This window comes from Schistocerca nitens, chromosome 2 (assembly GCF_023898315.1).
Source record: "Schistocerca nitens isolate TAMUIC-IGC-003100 chromosome 2, iqSchNite1.1, whole genome shotgun sequence".
Taxonomy (NCBI): domain Eukaryota; kingdom Metazoa; phylum Arthropoda; class Insecta; order Orthoptera; family Acrididae; genus Schistocerca; species Schistocerca nitens.
In genome coordinates, this window is record NC_064615.1 from 118,763,422 (window position 1) to 118,779,290 (window position 15,869).

Consider the following 15,869-nt stretch of genomic DNA (forward strand, 5'->3'; position numbering starts at 1 on the left):
TTTTAATTTCTTCTTAAATACTTGTTGGTTATCTGTCAGACTTTTGATACTATTTGGTAAGTGACCAAAGACTTTAGTGCCAGTATAATTCACCCCTTTCTGTGCCAAAGTTAGATTTAATCTTGAATAGTGAAGATCATCCTTTCTCCTAGTATTGTAGTTATGCACACTGCTATTACTTTTGAATTGGGTTTGGTTGTTAATAACAAATTTCATAAGAGAGTATATATACTGAGAAGCTACTGTGAATATCCCTAGATCCTTAAATAAATGTCTGCAGGATGATCTTGGGGGGACTCCAGCTATTATTCTGATTACACGCTTTTGTGCAATAAATACTTTATTCCTCAGTGATGAATTACCCCAAAATATGATGCTACATGCAAGCAATGAGTGAAAATAGGCATAGTAAGCTAATTGACTAAGATGTTTATCACCAAAATTTGCAATGACCCTTATTGCATAAGTAGCTGAACCCAAACGTTTCAGCAGATCATCAATGTGTTTCTTCCAATTTAATCTCTCATCAATGGACACACCTAAAAATTTGGAATATTTTACCTTAGCTATATGCTTCTGATTAAGGTCTATATTTATTAATGGTGTCATACCATTCACTGTACTGAACTGTATGCACTGTGTCTTATCAAAATTCAGTGAGAGTCCATTTACAAGGAACCACTTAGTAATTTTCTGAAAGACAGTATTGACAATTTCATCAGTTAATTCTTGTTTGTCAGGTGTGATTACTATACTTGTATCATCAGCAAAGAGAACTAACTTTGCCTCTTCATGAATATAGAATGGCAGATCATTAATATATATTAAGAACAACAAAGGACCCAACACTGACCCTTGTGGAACCCCATTCTTGATAGTTCCCCAGTTTGAGGAATGTGCTGATCTTTGCATGTTATGAGAACTACATATTTCAACTTTCTGCACTCTTCCAGTTAGATACGAATTAAACCATTTGTGCACTATCCCACTCGTGCCACAATACTTGAGCTTGTCTAGCAGAATTTCATGATTTACACAATCAAAAGCCTTTGAGAGATCACAAAAAATCCCAATGGGTGGTGTTCGGTTATTCAGATCATTCAAAATTTGATTGGTGAAAGCATATATGGCATTTTCTGTTGAAAAACCTTTCTGGAAACCAAACTGACATTTTGTTAGTACTTCATTTTTACAGATATGTGAAGCTACTCTTGAATACATTACTTTCTCAAAAATTTTGGATAAAGCTGTTAGAAGGGATATTGGACGGTAATTGTTGACATCAGATCTCTCCCCCTTTTTATGCAAAGGTATAACAATAGCATATTTCAGTCTATCAGGGAAAATGCCCTGTTCCAGAGAGCTATTACACAGGTGGCTGAGAATCTTACTTATCTGTTGAGAACAAGCTTTTAGTATTTTGCTGGAAATGCCATCAATTCCATGTGAGTTTTTGCTTTTAAGCAAGTTTATTATTTTCCTAATTTCAGAGGGAGAAGTGGGTGAGATTTCAATTGTATCAAATTGCATAGGTATGGCCTCTTCCATTAACAGCCTAGCATCTTCTAATGAACACCTGGATCCTACTATATCCACAACATTTAGAAAATGATTATTAAAAATATTTTCAACTTCTGACTTTTTGTTCGTAAAGTTTTCATTCACTTTTATGGCAATACTGTCTTCCTCTGCTCTTGGTTGACCTGTTTCTCTTTTAATAATATTCCAAATTGTTTTAATTTTATTATCAGAGTTGCTGATTTGAGACATGATACACATACTCCTGGATTTTTTAATAACTTTTCTTAATATAACACAGTAGTTTTTATAATGTTTGATAGTTTATGGGTCACTACTCTTTCTTGCTGTCAGATACATTTCCCTTTTCCGGTTACAAGATATTTTTATACCCTTAGTAAGCCATGGTTTGTTACAAGGTTTCTTACGAGTATATTTAACTATTTTCTTGGGGAAGCAGTTTTCAAATGCATTTACAAAAATGTCATGAAATAAATTATATTTTAAATTGGCATCAGGTTCACGGTACACCTCATCCCAGTCTAACTGCTGTAGGCTTTCCCTGAAATTTGCAATTGTTAAATCGTTGACTGAACGTACTACTTTGGAGGACTGTTTAGTATTGCTGAATGGAGCTATGTCATATATTGTAACTAGCTGTGCACCATGATCAGAAAGACCATTCTCAACAGGCTGGGCATTTATCTGGTTAAACTTATCTTGGTCTATAAAGAAGTTATCTATCAGTGAGCTGCTATCCTTTACCACCCGAGTAGGAAAATCAATAACGGGTGTCAAATTGAAAGAACCGAGTAATACTTCAAGGTCATTTTTCCTATTACCCTCTTTAAGAGAATCTACATTGAAGTCCCCACAAATAATAATATGCTTCCCCCTGTCTGACAGATAGCACAACAAGGGGTCCAAATTTTTCAGAAGTAGATGAAAATTTCCTGATGGGGACCTATATACAGTTACAATTATAAATGTGCCTTTCCTTAATTTAAGCTCACAGGCACATGCTTCTATATGTTTCTCTACACAAAACTTTTTTGTTTCTATACTTTTTGCACAATGATAACTTTTGACATATATGGCAACTCCTCCTTTCTCCATATTTTCTCTCATTACATGTGCAGAGAGCTTATATCCACTTACATTTACCTTTTCCATATCAGTAACAATGTGATGCTCAGACAGGCATAGTATATCTATTTCATCCTCAGCTTCTAAATCTTCTAAACAAACCAGAAGCTCATCTACTTTATTCTTTAAACTCCCAATATTTTGATGAAATATACTTACATTATTTTTATACCCGGGCCGCTGAAACATTGCACTTGACGTTTGCGTATGAAGTTGGCAGCGTAACAGAGTAACAAGTGAAGAACGATAGGCGCTAGGCGTTCAGCGTAGGGCGCCAGCCAATCACAGCGCAGTGAGCACTGCTGTTACTCACGTGCTGTGACGTCAAAGTTCCCGCGTTGCCGGCTTTGTTTGGTGAATGTGTACACAACGTGAATTGTATGTTGTTTACCGCGTGTTTTCGTTGTACTGTGTGCTATATCGTTGTGACTTTTGTTACGTTGTGAGTGTACATACTTGGAAAATGCCACCGAAAAGGCTTCGTTCACCAAGTGACAATCCTTTGCGTCGAGGGGTGCCGCTAAACAGCCAGGCACTGGAGTTGCTACGCAGAACTCGTGAGTTTTACGAGCAGGAGAAAAACTACGTAAGCATTCATGGACAGCCATCAATTCCTGCCGACAAAGTGGTGGAACGTACGTCGAAAACTCTTGGTATTAGTGCAAGAACCGTAGTAAGTAAGGGAGTATTACTACAAAACTTGGAAGATACTGAAGTGAGCCGTAATGATTCCGAGCTGTCTGGATCAAATAATACATTTTTATCAACCCCGGGAAAGAAGAAAAAGCGGCCTAGTCCTATCACAGATTCAGATTCTTTCCAGACTGATGCAATTCGTAGGCATGTTTATGCTTACTACAGCAGAAAAGAGTATCCGACTGTAGCTAAGTTATTAATCTCTTTAAAAGAAAGTGAACTCTTCAGGGGTGGTAAAACATCACTAAAAATTGTGCTAAAAAATATGGGTTTCCGTTACAAAACGCTAGACGGACGCAAAGTACTGTTAGAGAGGGCACATATTGTTACCGCACGTAGCATTTTCTTGCACAAAATTGTGGGCAGAGACATTCATTCCATAATTTGGCTAGACGAAACGTGGGTTAATGCCGGGGAAGCTGTCAGTAAATGTTGGACAGATAACACACCCAGCAGTAGCGGCCATCAGCCGACGGGAAGAGGAGCTAGATTAAGTGTGGTCCATGCAGGCTCCTCCAGTGGTTTTGTTCCTGACGCACTTTTAGTTTTTAGATCAAAAAAGACTGGTGATTACCATGAAGATATGGATCACACACGATTTGTTGAGTGCAGGAACCTTTTAAAACAATTTCTTGTCCCTACAACAATTGTAATGGATAATGCTCCATATCATTCGGTGATACAGAACAAAGCCCCAACCACAAATGATCGGAAAGAAGTTATGGTGCAGTGGTTACAGGCTCGAAATATTGCAGCGGATATGAGTATGACAAAGGTTCTGTTATATTCTCTTGTTAAAGAAAATAAGCCTACGACACCTACATACGTAGTAGACGAAATTGCCAAGGAGCAGGGTCATACTGTAATAAGGCTGCCACCATATCACTGCCATTTCAACCCTATTGAGTTAATATGGAGTGATGTAAAAATGTATGTAAGGAACAACAACAAGTCCTTTGCAATAACAGAGGTGGAAAAGCTGTTGCGTGAAGCTCTTGTGACTGTGGATGCAGCAGCCTCATGGAGAAAAAAAGTAGAGCACGTCGAGAAGCTTATACGAGCAGCACAGACAATAGAAGGCATTATCAGTGGCCATGAACAATTAATGATTTGTCTTGCTGATGACGACGATGAAGACGGTTTTGGCGATGAATCGGACAACAGTGACGATGGCGAGCTGGATGGAATTGCGCCATTATCGCTGTAAATTGGTGAGTGAAAAATTACTAATATTGCTTATTTATTGCAATCTCGGTTATTATTTATTTTGTAAACTACGTACATTATTGATTTTAAAGTACCAGTCGTGAGATGCTTGTTTTTTGTATTTCTTTGCTCCGTTATCGAAAGGGTGCGCATCGTTGTGCTTTTATATGCATTATTATACGGTTGTTTACTTCCTATCATTGTAGTACAACTAAAAACGAGTTTTTATATACACTGTAATTGCTCAATCGCTTGCATTTACGAGACGGGACGGGAAACTGTGTCGTCTGCTGTGTGTATAGAGGTTGCTGTTGCAACATCGCTATTACAGTATAGCCAACCTAACTAGACAAAAAGCGAACTGTCAAGTGCAATGTTTCGCCGGCGGGGGTATAATTACCGTATTTACTCGAATCTAAGCCGCACTTTTTTTCCGGTTTTTGTAATCCAAAAAACGCCTGCGGCTTAGAATCGAGTGCAAAGCAAGCGGAAGTACTGAAAATTGTTGGCAGGTGCCGTCACAACTAACTTCTGCCGTCGAATATATGCAGCGCTACACAGGCATGCTTTGTAGGCACAGAGATAAATACTGGCGCCAAAACCTCGGCATCATTAAAAAAAAAAAATAAATAATCCAACGAAGTAAATACAAATTCCGTATTGTTCATCTTCAAATGTAGCAGAATTTCAATGTACTACGAAAATCCGACTGGCAAGACTGTTTGGGATGTTTATCAATATGGCCAACTCTACGTTCTGAATTTTTTCCTACCGGTGAGAAGAGATGGTTGCTAATAGCAACCTGATCAAATGTGAATCACATGCAGTATTCTCTTCACCGTAAGAATAATACGAATATAAACATTTTGTCATGTATTCTTTCGTGTTTGCTGCTATCTCATTTAAATCCTTCTGCCTAATAAACTACGAAAATAGAGTGAGACAACAGCAAACGCGGAAGAATATACGTATCGTGTCATGTTTATTTTCGTATTATTCTTATGCCTAGTAGTGATACAGTCAGAAACGAAGCACGGCAACTGACTAGATTTTTAAATCTAAGATGACTATAATTTCTGTGCAGAATTTGATGTACTAAAGAACCGGCCGCAAAGATTTTCAAACGGAGAAAAATTTCGCTAAACTCTCGTTCAGCACATGTTCTATCATACACAGTCTATTATTTGGTTCTTGTTGATCATTATCAAAGAAAGCAGCAGTGTAAGTAACAACAAATAGCAGTCTCTTGCCATTGTTTCGCTAATGAGACGATTCCCCTTTTTTTTAAGTGGCGGTAGCGCGCACAAAAGCAAGTCATGCCGCGAGCGGCAACAGGCAGTAAACACGCACTATGAAAATGCGACAAACAATGCATGACACAGTACAGTAATGCATTTTCAGCTTAGAGTGACATAAACACGTATAACAAAGAAAACGGCACTTATCAGATCAAAGCAAAATAAGCAATCGATTCAAACCAGACGAAGCACGTGAAAAAGGAAGGGTACCCGTATAAATACGGACGGAGTGCCTGACGCATAGCAATGGCTACCTGGTAAAGCTTAACTGCTAAGCTTATGACTCGAACCAAACTACTGTAGCTGTATCGTCTTTCATTCGACCTAAATTGTGTCTCATATTATAATGGACCAACTTTGTTTCGATTTGGAGGTGCGGCCTAAAACTTTTCTCTCCCCTTGAATTTCGAGTCTCAGATTTCAGGTGCGGCTTAGATTCGGGAAATTTTTTTTTCCTTTATTTCGAGTCTCATTTTTCAGGTGCGGCTTAGATTCGAGTGCGGCTTAGATTCGAGTAAATACGGTATACTTTTATGAGAACCTTTCCTTATTCTAACATTTGCAGTACTCTCCTGTTTGAGTTTCTCATTGTGCTTAGGCCTAGTTCCTATACCAGTGGTCACATGGTGTTCAGAGAGGCAGATTATGTCAACTGGGTTGGGTGACTTTAATTCATCAATGCAATTAGCTAGGACTGAGATACAACTTGGTGGAGATAAAATTTCTGGTGATTGGTGAAAATTTACAATTGACAGCTGTGATTGGCGATCAATGTGCTACAATTGTGCTGTTTAATTTCTTTCCTAAACTGAAGATTTGTTTCAGTCCTGACCTCTCGTAGAACTTGACATCTTTCTGTCTTACCTATCCTAAAAAAGATGCTGCTCCAACACCTGTAACCACTGGTATTTTACCATTCATGGCAGTGCCTCCCCCCCTTAAATTTCCTGCTATTACCCCAGCCAGTTTCCCCTTCCCTTTCCTGTTGAGATGTAGGCCATGCCTGGTATAGTCCCACCTACTGAGAGAATCAACAGGAACCACACCAATATGAGCCCCCGCACTCGACCCAAGCAGCCGTTCTCTTATTTTATTCCTTAATTTATTTGTGACTTTGATGTAACTTCCTGTACAGTTTTGTACTGTTATTTTATTACATATTGACACTGTATGTAAGACTTTCCCCACCCTCCTTTTTGTTATCTACTATTTCATACTGTTACCATTGTTGTCTGAACACAGGAGCCTGAAGATGGCGTAGTAAATTGCTGAAACTGGCAGCCAAATAAAATAACAGTTTGGAAATTAGAGAGCTGAAAGGTGTTTGATTTGACATTCTGTACTGAACAGCTGAGTCCCACAACCGTCTCTGAAAAGTTGTCCATACAGAGGTTTTTTATCTAGTTTACTGAACATACATACCTTTCTGCTTGGTTTAGTTGTCCTTTGTACTTTGGTAATCATTGTTGCCACAACTGTGTCATAGTAGCTGATACCAATTTTGATGTGGACATACTCAAAGAGGTCAGGTCTATTTGTTGCCAATGGGTCTAATATATTTGTATCTTGAGTGGGGTTCCTAACTAACTGTTTCACAGTGTCACAATTATGTTGACCAGTGAATGTACCATGTTCAAAGATTTGGAGGTCAGTGTGCACCAGCAACATTATCCCTCACCACACTGTGACACCTGGACCACTAAAACGATCATGTTTGTCAAAGTTCCTGGATGCTTTCATTGTTCCCACCTGTCACCACATGAGGGTAAATCCAGCATTGTTGAACATGATTGTTTTGATAGTCCAATGTTATCTTGTTGGAAGACATAATGCTGCATGGGTGTCTTGACCCCCAAATCTTTGAACACAGTACACCCACTGGTCAGTGGCATTATGAAACTACACTTTCCTTCTGTGCAGCTTTTCAGGGGTGCATTCAGCCCAGACTTCATTTTGGAGATGACACAGCACAACAGCATCAAACAGCACAGGTGGGAATGAAAGGATGTTTGGCAAAAGGACTGGTCTGCCCGTTTTCCTGACTTAAATCCCATCGAGCACATGCTGGATGTGTGGGGGAGGGATGTACTGTGTAGCACATCCACATGCACCGACAATCCTCCAACAACTGTCATACCCAATGGTGGAGGACAAGAATGCCCTATCGCAAGAACTCCTTACCTACCTTGTGGCTAGCATGGGTGCATGTTGCAGAGTATGCATTGCCATCCATAGTGATCACACACCTATTAAGAACCACATCCTGCATTTTGTAATATCCAGGGAACCACCATGAATCACAGTGACTTTGGCATATTTACTGTCTTAAAGTGTCATTTGTGTTGATCTCATTGCATATTTCTTTCAGTTACCTTCTGTACTTTATGTGTATGGTCCAAGATTCATTAAGTTATGTTACTTGGGAGTGATACATCATTACTTTTGTCTATAAGTTCTGCAGACCAGTATATTTTGTTGATGCCAGCCTGCACAGGGAGAAAGGATCATCGTAATAAAATAAGAGAAATTAAATCTTGCATGGAAGGTTGAAATGTTCATTTTTGCAGTGCAGTATTCGAAAGGGGAATGGTAGAGAAATAGTCTGCCAGGCATTTAATTGTGAATTTCAGAGTAGATATGTAGATGTAGATTAAGCAAAAAGAGAACTAGAAGAGAATGTTCATGAGTGTATGAAGATGTTATTTCCATTATAAGACAGCTAGCTGGTGATGAACCACTTACCTGAGGGGTGATGAACTACTTACCTGAGGAACGATTTCAATGCCAAGCTAAGACTTTAACTTCACTATTCCACTTAAGAAAATATCCACAGAGTTAACTGCAAGTGCCTGAAATGTCTTTGTTTTCTCTTCTTGAGGTTCAGATGAAGGAAGTAAAGCTGGACATAGTAAGAATTCAGCAGAAAGCAAAATCACACAAAACAACATGTCAGCCTTGTGAGGAAAGCGCTTGTTGAATTCGGGAGAAATACATCCATTACAATTGCAAGAATGGGAAACTGGACATAGTAAGAATCCAGCAGAAAGCAGAATCACACAAAACAACATGTCAGCCTTGCGAGGAAAGCGCTTGTTGTATTCAGGAGAAATACATCCATTACAATTGCAAGAATAGATAAGGGAAATCCCTTAATAGTTATGGATACAGCAGCATATTGTAAGAAGATGGAACACCTGTTGGCTAGTCCAAATGCAATATTTTAAATGTATTTGATGAAGAGTATCAAAAGAAAGCTGGAAAATCTATTATCAACTCCAGAATGGACAGTTCTACCACCAAAACTCTCCCACTCCAACACCCTGCTTCACACAGAATACATAAGACTATCAATGATATACAAAGAAGGATATGTACTGAGTCCTAGTGAATGAGATTAATGTCACAATATACTTTTTGATGAGTCATTTATTGAGAAAACTGGAACATTTACTAATGTATCTGAGAAAAACATTTTCATGAGCTCCAACATGAAATCAGTATTTAAACAAAAATGCAAAAATAAAAACATTGGAAACAAGGGAGATTATTGGGAATAAGACTACTCCACATACATGTGACATTTTGATTGTGACTCAGCTATTTCAAATACAAAGAAGAATTATATAAATAGTCATTTGCACCGCTACGATCTTTGCCACTGTTGCCACGAATAACTGATGTTTTGGAGAATTTTAGACAATAGGTGTGGAACTAATATTGGCCTACTGGCACTGCTATAAGGATGAAAGATTAGCTGTATGACTGCAAAGTAAAGTAGCACTACGTAGCTATCACCATTTCTTAGATTAACTTCACCTTGAATGTGGAGAGTGGAGATGATCTCTATTACCTAAATGTTTTGGCTTATAAAAGATCTGACAATAATGTAGTATCTGAAAAGAATTTGTATAATTTCAGTAGATATAATGCTTATGGGCTGCTGATTATGTGGTTGCTAATGACCTAGGAAACACACCATTAATCAATCACTCCGAGAAAGTCTGAGAGATCACACTGTAACATGGCAGAATGGGGCAACACATTTTGAACACTCTGATACCACATTAATCACAGATCTCAGTACTAAATGTCACCCATCACATCAACCACATAGATGACAATACATATGCTGCGTACAGCACTTACTCATTATGTATAGAAGTTAATTTTGTTCATTCATATATCTATTAGTATTAAAATTCTAGTTTCCTACATATTTCATATTTAAGTAACTTTCTAGCTCACAATTGGCTTCATTATTCATTATTTGATAATAATAATATTTTTGTTATGTCAATATGTAAGCATTAACAGTCAGACCTTGAACTTCCTCACAGCAGAAGTCACTATCTTGTAAAACACATCTCTTCTATGAATATTGCAAATTAATGTTAGCATTTCACTGCATGCCATAAATTAACAGCACTTCAAGAATTAATTAAAATTATCATTGTCAATCATAACTATGTGTGATTTCACATGATTTGTTATTACAATGTATAAAACTATTTGCAGGAGAAATTTGTTATGTAATCCTGTAATTTATCATGAGCATAATTTCAATAAATGATTAAATTTTATCTGTAATTTTACAAATAATGCTTCTGTAATAACAACATATCATTTAAAGTATTATTGTAAAATTATAAAAGTCATATGGGTGAGACTATTTTTACGCAACTATTCACTGAGCCTCTATGACATAAACACTACATCAGTTAAATGTAAAATCTTTTTTTTTTAATATACTGGACATTTTCACTGAAATCTATGTGTCAATAGCATTGTTTAATAGTTACATAAGTCACCTATCTTCTAATAGACAAGTTGGACCACAGGAACAAATATTGAAAATCAACACTTGTTAAGAAAGAGCAGATATACATACAGATTATTTAAGTGATCTGCTTTGGGTATATCATAACATCAAGCAAGTAACTAGCCCGCCATGACATGTAAGGAAAGTAAATAATTCACAGGGAGACACCTCAGAAACACAGTAACATTCTCCCTCCTTGTCCCACGCCCGGGTTCCAGGGTTCGATTCCCGGCGGGGTCAGGGATTTTCTCTGCCTCATGATGGCTGGGTGTTGTGTGCTGTCCTTAGGTTAGTTAGGTTTAAGTAGTTCTAAGTTCTAGGGGACTTATGACCACAGCAGTTGAGTCCCATAGTGCTCAGAGCCATTTGAACCATTTGAACCCTCCTTGTACTACAAATGCCATTTCCAAACAATAACAATGGACTACTAATGAGAACCGGAGAAATCTACCCAATAATTCCACTTCTTCAGAAGAAGTGTGGGAGAACACTTTTCAGGGGTGTTCAAAAGCTTAGTACGCCAGAAGATCCCTGAAAAGATTCCAGATGAAGATCCAAAATATCACGTCTGTGCAAGAGCAAAAATAATGCCCAGGTGACATCATTTTAATTAAGCTTGTCACTACATGCATAACAGGTTAAAAATTGGATTTCAATAATATGTTGATTTCTTTTAGGTCTATGTAAACGATTATTCTTTACATGCTGAAGATAATTTGATTATATCCCCATAGGAAGGAAAACTAAAAGACTATGGCTTTGAGTTTGTGGTAAGTTTTGGTATTGGGCTGCTGATGAGGCTTCTTGAAGACCAAGTTTTGAAATATTATCTCCTTGCTATTATGAGTGTTTTGAAGAAGAAAGTAAACTCAAAAACACCAGTGTTCAACTTTCTGTTTGCAATCCACCCAGGTTTCTCTATTTATGTATGACTTTTATGTTTTCAATAGTGCCTGTGCAAAACGGCTATTTATTGTGTAATTAAATATGCAAATAAAATATGGGGATTTCATCACAATTATGTTGTAATGTGGAATCAAATTACATTATTTCCAAAAATTGTGATAATATTACCGACTGCTGAAGTGTCATGATTTTCAGTTTATTAGTTCCTTGAGTATGTGACAAATGACCCACTTTCCTTATGAAAATGAACAATAAATTAACTGCAAACTGTACATATGCCACACTGTTCAACTATTTTATTACTGTTTCATGTACTTATTGTTAATTATCTGTTTGATTATTTATTTGCCATTCATTGAAATATGTAGTCCATTTATTTTGTAATTGATCCGTCAGGAAACTTTTTGTTGTTATTGATATTTGCATAAATATGTATTGTATCCATATTGGATTATTATTCTGTAGTTAATAACATTTGTCCAAGTTTATATTATTATTATTGTGTTAATACTGATGACACAAATTGCATGTAAATATGCTCAAAGGTGGAATAAAACATTTATATAAGGAAATTAAATTCTACTGTACCAACCTGTACAAAAGAGATATAGTTAAGCAGTGTAACATTTCCTTACACTCAAAATTAACCAGGAAATCATCACATTGGGATCACAATAAGGCATGGCACAACATTCTGTGTGCTAAATACTATTTCAAGAGAATGATCTCTGTGCCAGACTGAGAAATTTTCTCCTTGTCCTTGAGGAGGAGATTCGGGTTAGTTACACCAAACAACCCCCATTTAGCAGTAGTTCATTTATTCACCCAATCACAAACAAAGCTCACAAAGAACTGGACATGGCAGAAGAGGCCAAAGATAATCTTAGCTTAGTTCAAAGATGGATGCATCGATGTTGGTGTCGATTTCATCAGCGCCACATCCTCATAGGCTCCTACATGAGAATGAGATCAGAATTTGTGAAGCATTAGATCAATATTGATGATGACACTAAATGAATCTACTAACTGATACCTTATTTAGTGGTTGTTATTGCCAAATTTTGTGGAATAACCATGGATCTAAAAAACAGACATACTGGGCTGGAAGCCTTAAGACATTGATTTATTTTTATCAAATACAGTCACTTTAGTTCATACTGATGGCTACAATGAATAAATCACAGGTGTGAGAGTATTCAAGTTTCATTTCTTACTGAGTGAACATGGACAGTGTCATTTGGTCTTGTATCATGTTAATGAACATTTAACATTTAAAGTCTTTCACAAACATTTTTCAGCACGTGAATGCAAGGATATGACAGAGCTAGATGAAATATTATCCCAGGACATAATTCACATGGAAAAATGCTATGGAAACAGGCAAACATCACTACAGTAAAGGGATTTTCCAGTGTTTTAAACGTTTTCTGCAGCATAGGCTGTGTTTTCACTGATGATGTTAGCTGAAAATATGACAGTGTTATAAAGAGTTTCACAAACATATAAAAATAATCATTTGAGTAGTTTACCTCTATTTCTGAAGGAAGTGAAGAAAGAGGGTTTCCTGTCACATCTAGCTTTTTGATATGTTTCACATTTTTCATGAACTCTACAGGAATTTCTTCAATAAAATTATCTCTCAAGTAGCAGTACTGCAGAAACTGAAAAATAAAATATCACTGAAGCACTATGTATATGAGAAATTAGGTTTGTACATAAGGGACAATAATAAATGAGAAGAAACATATCATTTCCTTAAAGAAATAAAAGCAGAAGAAGGAAGAAAAGTATTGTTCTAGCTACTAGAATGCGTTTTCACTCTGCAGTAGAGTGTGTGCTGATTTCAAACCTCCTGACAGATTAAAACTGTGTGGCAGACCAGGGCTCTAACCTGGAACCTTACCTTTCTTGGACAAGTGCTCTACCAACTGAGTTATCCAAACATGACTCACAACCCACCCACATATCTTTACTTCCACCATCGCCTCATCTCCTACCTTCTGACCTTCACAGAAGTTCTCCTGCATAACTAGTGGGACTAACGCTCCTGGAAGAATGGATGTTGTGGAATCATATCTTAGCCATAGACCAGAGGATTGTCTCCAGAATGAATTTTCACTATGCAGCAGAGTGTGTGCTGATCTGAATCTTCCTGGCAGATTAAAACTGGTGTGCCAGACTGGGACTCAAATCTCGGACCTTTGCCTTTCGCAAGCAAGTGCTCTATCAACTGAGCTATCCGACCATGACTCATGCCCTCTTGTTCTAGCTGTTTTGATTTATTTAAAGGTGACTATGGTATGTAAGATTAATCATAAGACAAACTGAAACAGCTTAAAACCTATAAAAAAAGCATAAGACTAGTGCATACTCTGTGGCTAATTAATGGCTACAGACTTAAGGATTACTAGTATTGAGACAGGAGAACCAATGACTCACGATCCACCTGTCTCATCTTGCACACTTTAGCACACCAGACTGACAATTTCTTACTACCAGTAACTAGTTTCTCACTAACCGTTCTCTACACTTGTCATGTCACTAGGGCCTTCCTTTGGGTAGACTGTTCGCCGGGCGCAAGTCTTTTGATTTGACACCACTTCGGCAATTTGCAAGTCGATTTACACTTGTGAAACATGTTGGTGACTGTGTTGTATGAGGCTATTTATAAGCATCAGTTTCAGATTGAGTACTAGTCAGGTCTGATTTTATGATAAGTGGTATCAGCACTTGAATGCACCATCACCCCCAACAACTAGAAAAATATACACGTTATCAACAAAAAACCCTACACCACAAGAAAGTACATTAAATATACCATAGGAGACATCTGCAATATTCAAAATTCTCAAGGAGCAGAGCAAAAACTACGAAAAATGTTTTATGTGCCTTACAGCCAAGTGAAACCTCCCCCACCTGTCCATCTCTCATCGGCACTAAACTTTCTGTATATTACACTTAAAAGATGTTGTTTTAAATGAACTGATAGGAAAACCTGTTTGACAGAAATATTAAAAAATTATATTTACAACTTATTAGGTATATGACATAGAATAGAAAGATGAATATGGAATCTGTATACAGTAATGTATGTGTGTCACGAAATAAATGAATGTTCAGCCGAAGATTGGGTCATCACTTTGAGTAGGTTGTCCATCAGGAAAAGAAAGAAGGCATTTAGTGATAGAATATAGATACAAAAGACATCTAAGTTGAACATGAACGTAACGAGATATGAAGAAACACTTGTACAGGTGAAACAACCTCAGTTTTTTCACTCATCTTCATTTAGCTGTTGGGAGCCCAGCAATGTTTCTTGGCTATTAGAAGAGTCAAGTGTTATGGAAGGTCCAAGCTGGACAATGAGTTGTTGCTGTTCTTCAACTGAAAAAAATTCTAGAATGATATCAATATTATGAAAAGGAAAGTTGCTACCCATCATTTAGTTGAGATTCTGAGTTCCACATAAGCACAACAAAAAGACTGTCACAAATAAATCTCTCAGTCAGTAAGGCCTTTGTCAAAAATAGACAACACACAACACACACACACACACACACACACACACACACAACTCACACACACGACGGCAATTAAAACAACACTGCGAGCAGCAGCACCAGTGCACGATGGGAGTGATGACTGGATGGGGATAAGGAAGAGGCTGAGGTGGGGAGGGGGAGGGGTATGGTAGGGGTGGCAGACAGTGACATTAGTTAGTTGGTTACCTCCACCCAGAGAAGTAAAAAGACTGGGTGTGATGGTGGAATGAGGGCTGTGTAGTGCTGGAATGGGAACAGGGAAGAGGCTGGATGGGTGAGGACAGTGACTAATGAAGGTTGAGGCCAGGAGGGTTATGAGAACATAGGATGTATTGCAGGTCCAGGTAAAGAGTCAGGTTGTGGAAGATCCCTGTTGCTGAGCATGCTACCAAAAATGACATCCCTCATTTCAGTGACTGCTTCACAGCACGTGCCATATGGGTCCTTCCCACCGACACCAGCTTTTCTGAATTGCGCAGGTGGGTATTCTCTCTGCAATTCATCCTATGTTCCCGTAACCCTCCTGGCCTCAACCTTCTTTAGTCACTGTCCTCACCCATCTAGCCCCTTCCCTGTTCCCATTCCACCACTACACAGCCCTCATTCCACCATCGCACCCAGTTTTTTTACTTCTCTCCTTTTCCGCTACCTCTCCCCACCTCTCCCCTGCCATATGTTTAACCTGCAGCACTTCACTATCTGCCACTCCTAGCCTACTATCCCTCCCCATCCCTGCCC

General features: G+C 38.0%; 1 protein-coding gene across 5 annotated transcripts in view; it reads right to left on the minus strand.

Annotated features, from left to right (window-relative positions):
- LOC126235797 (leucine-rich repeat protein SHOC-2-like) overlaps nucleotides 1–15,869 on the minus strand; it is a 122,564-nt gene that overhangs the window by 54,321 nt on the left and 52,374 nt on the right. For 3 of the 5 annotated variants that reach the window (XR_007544813.1, XM_049944613.1, XM_049944614.1), the window contains exon 4: nucleotides 13,119–13,250. The exons of 1 other annotated variant lie outside the window; for it this stretch is intronic. Coding sequence is in view for 3 of the 4 variants with exons in the window: in XM_049944613.1 (XP_049800570.1) it covers nucleotides 13,119–13,250 (132 nt within the window). In the remaining variant the exon portion in view is untranslated. Of the gene's footprint in view, nucleotides 1–12,410; nucleotides 12,543–13,118; nucleotides 13,251–15,869 lie in introns of those variants that run through there. One more of the 5 variants, XM_049944617.1, reaches the window with a different exon arrangement.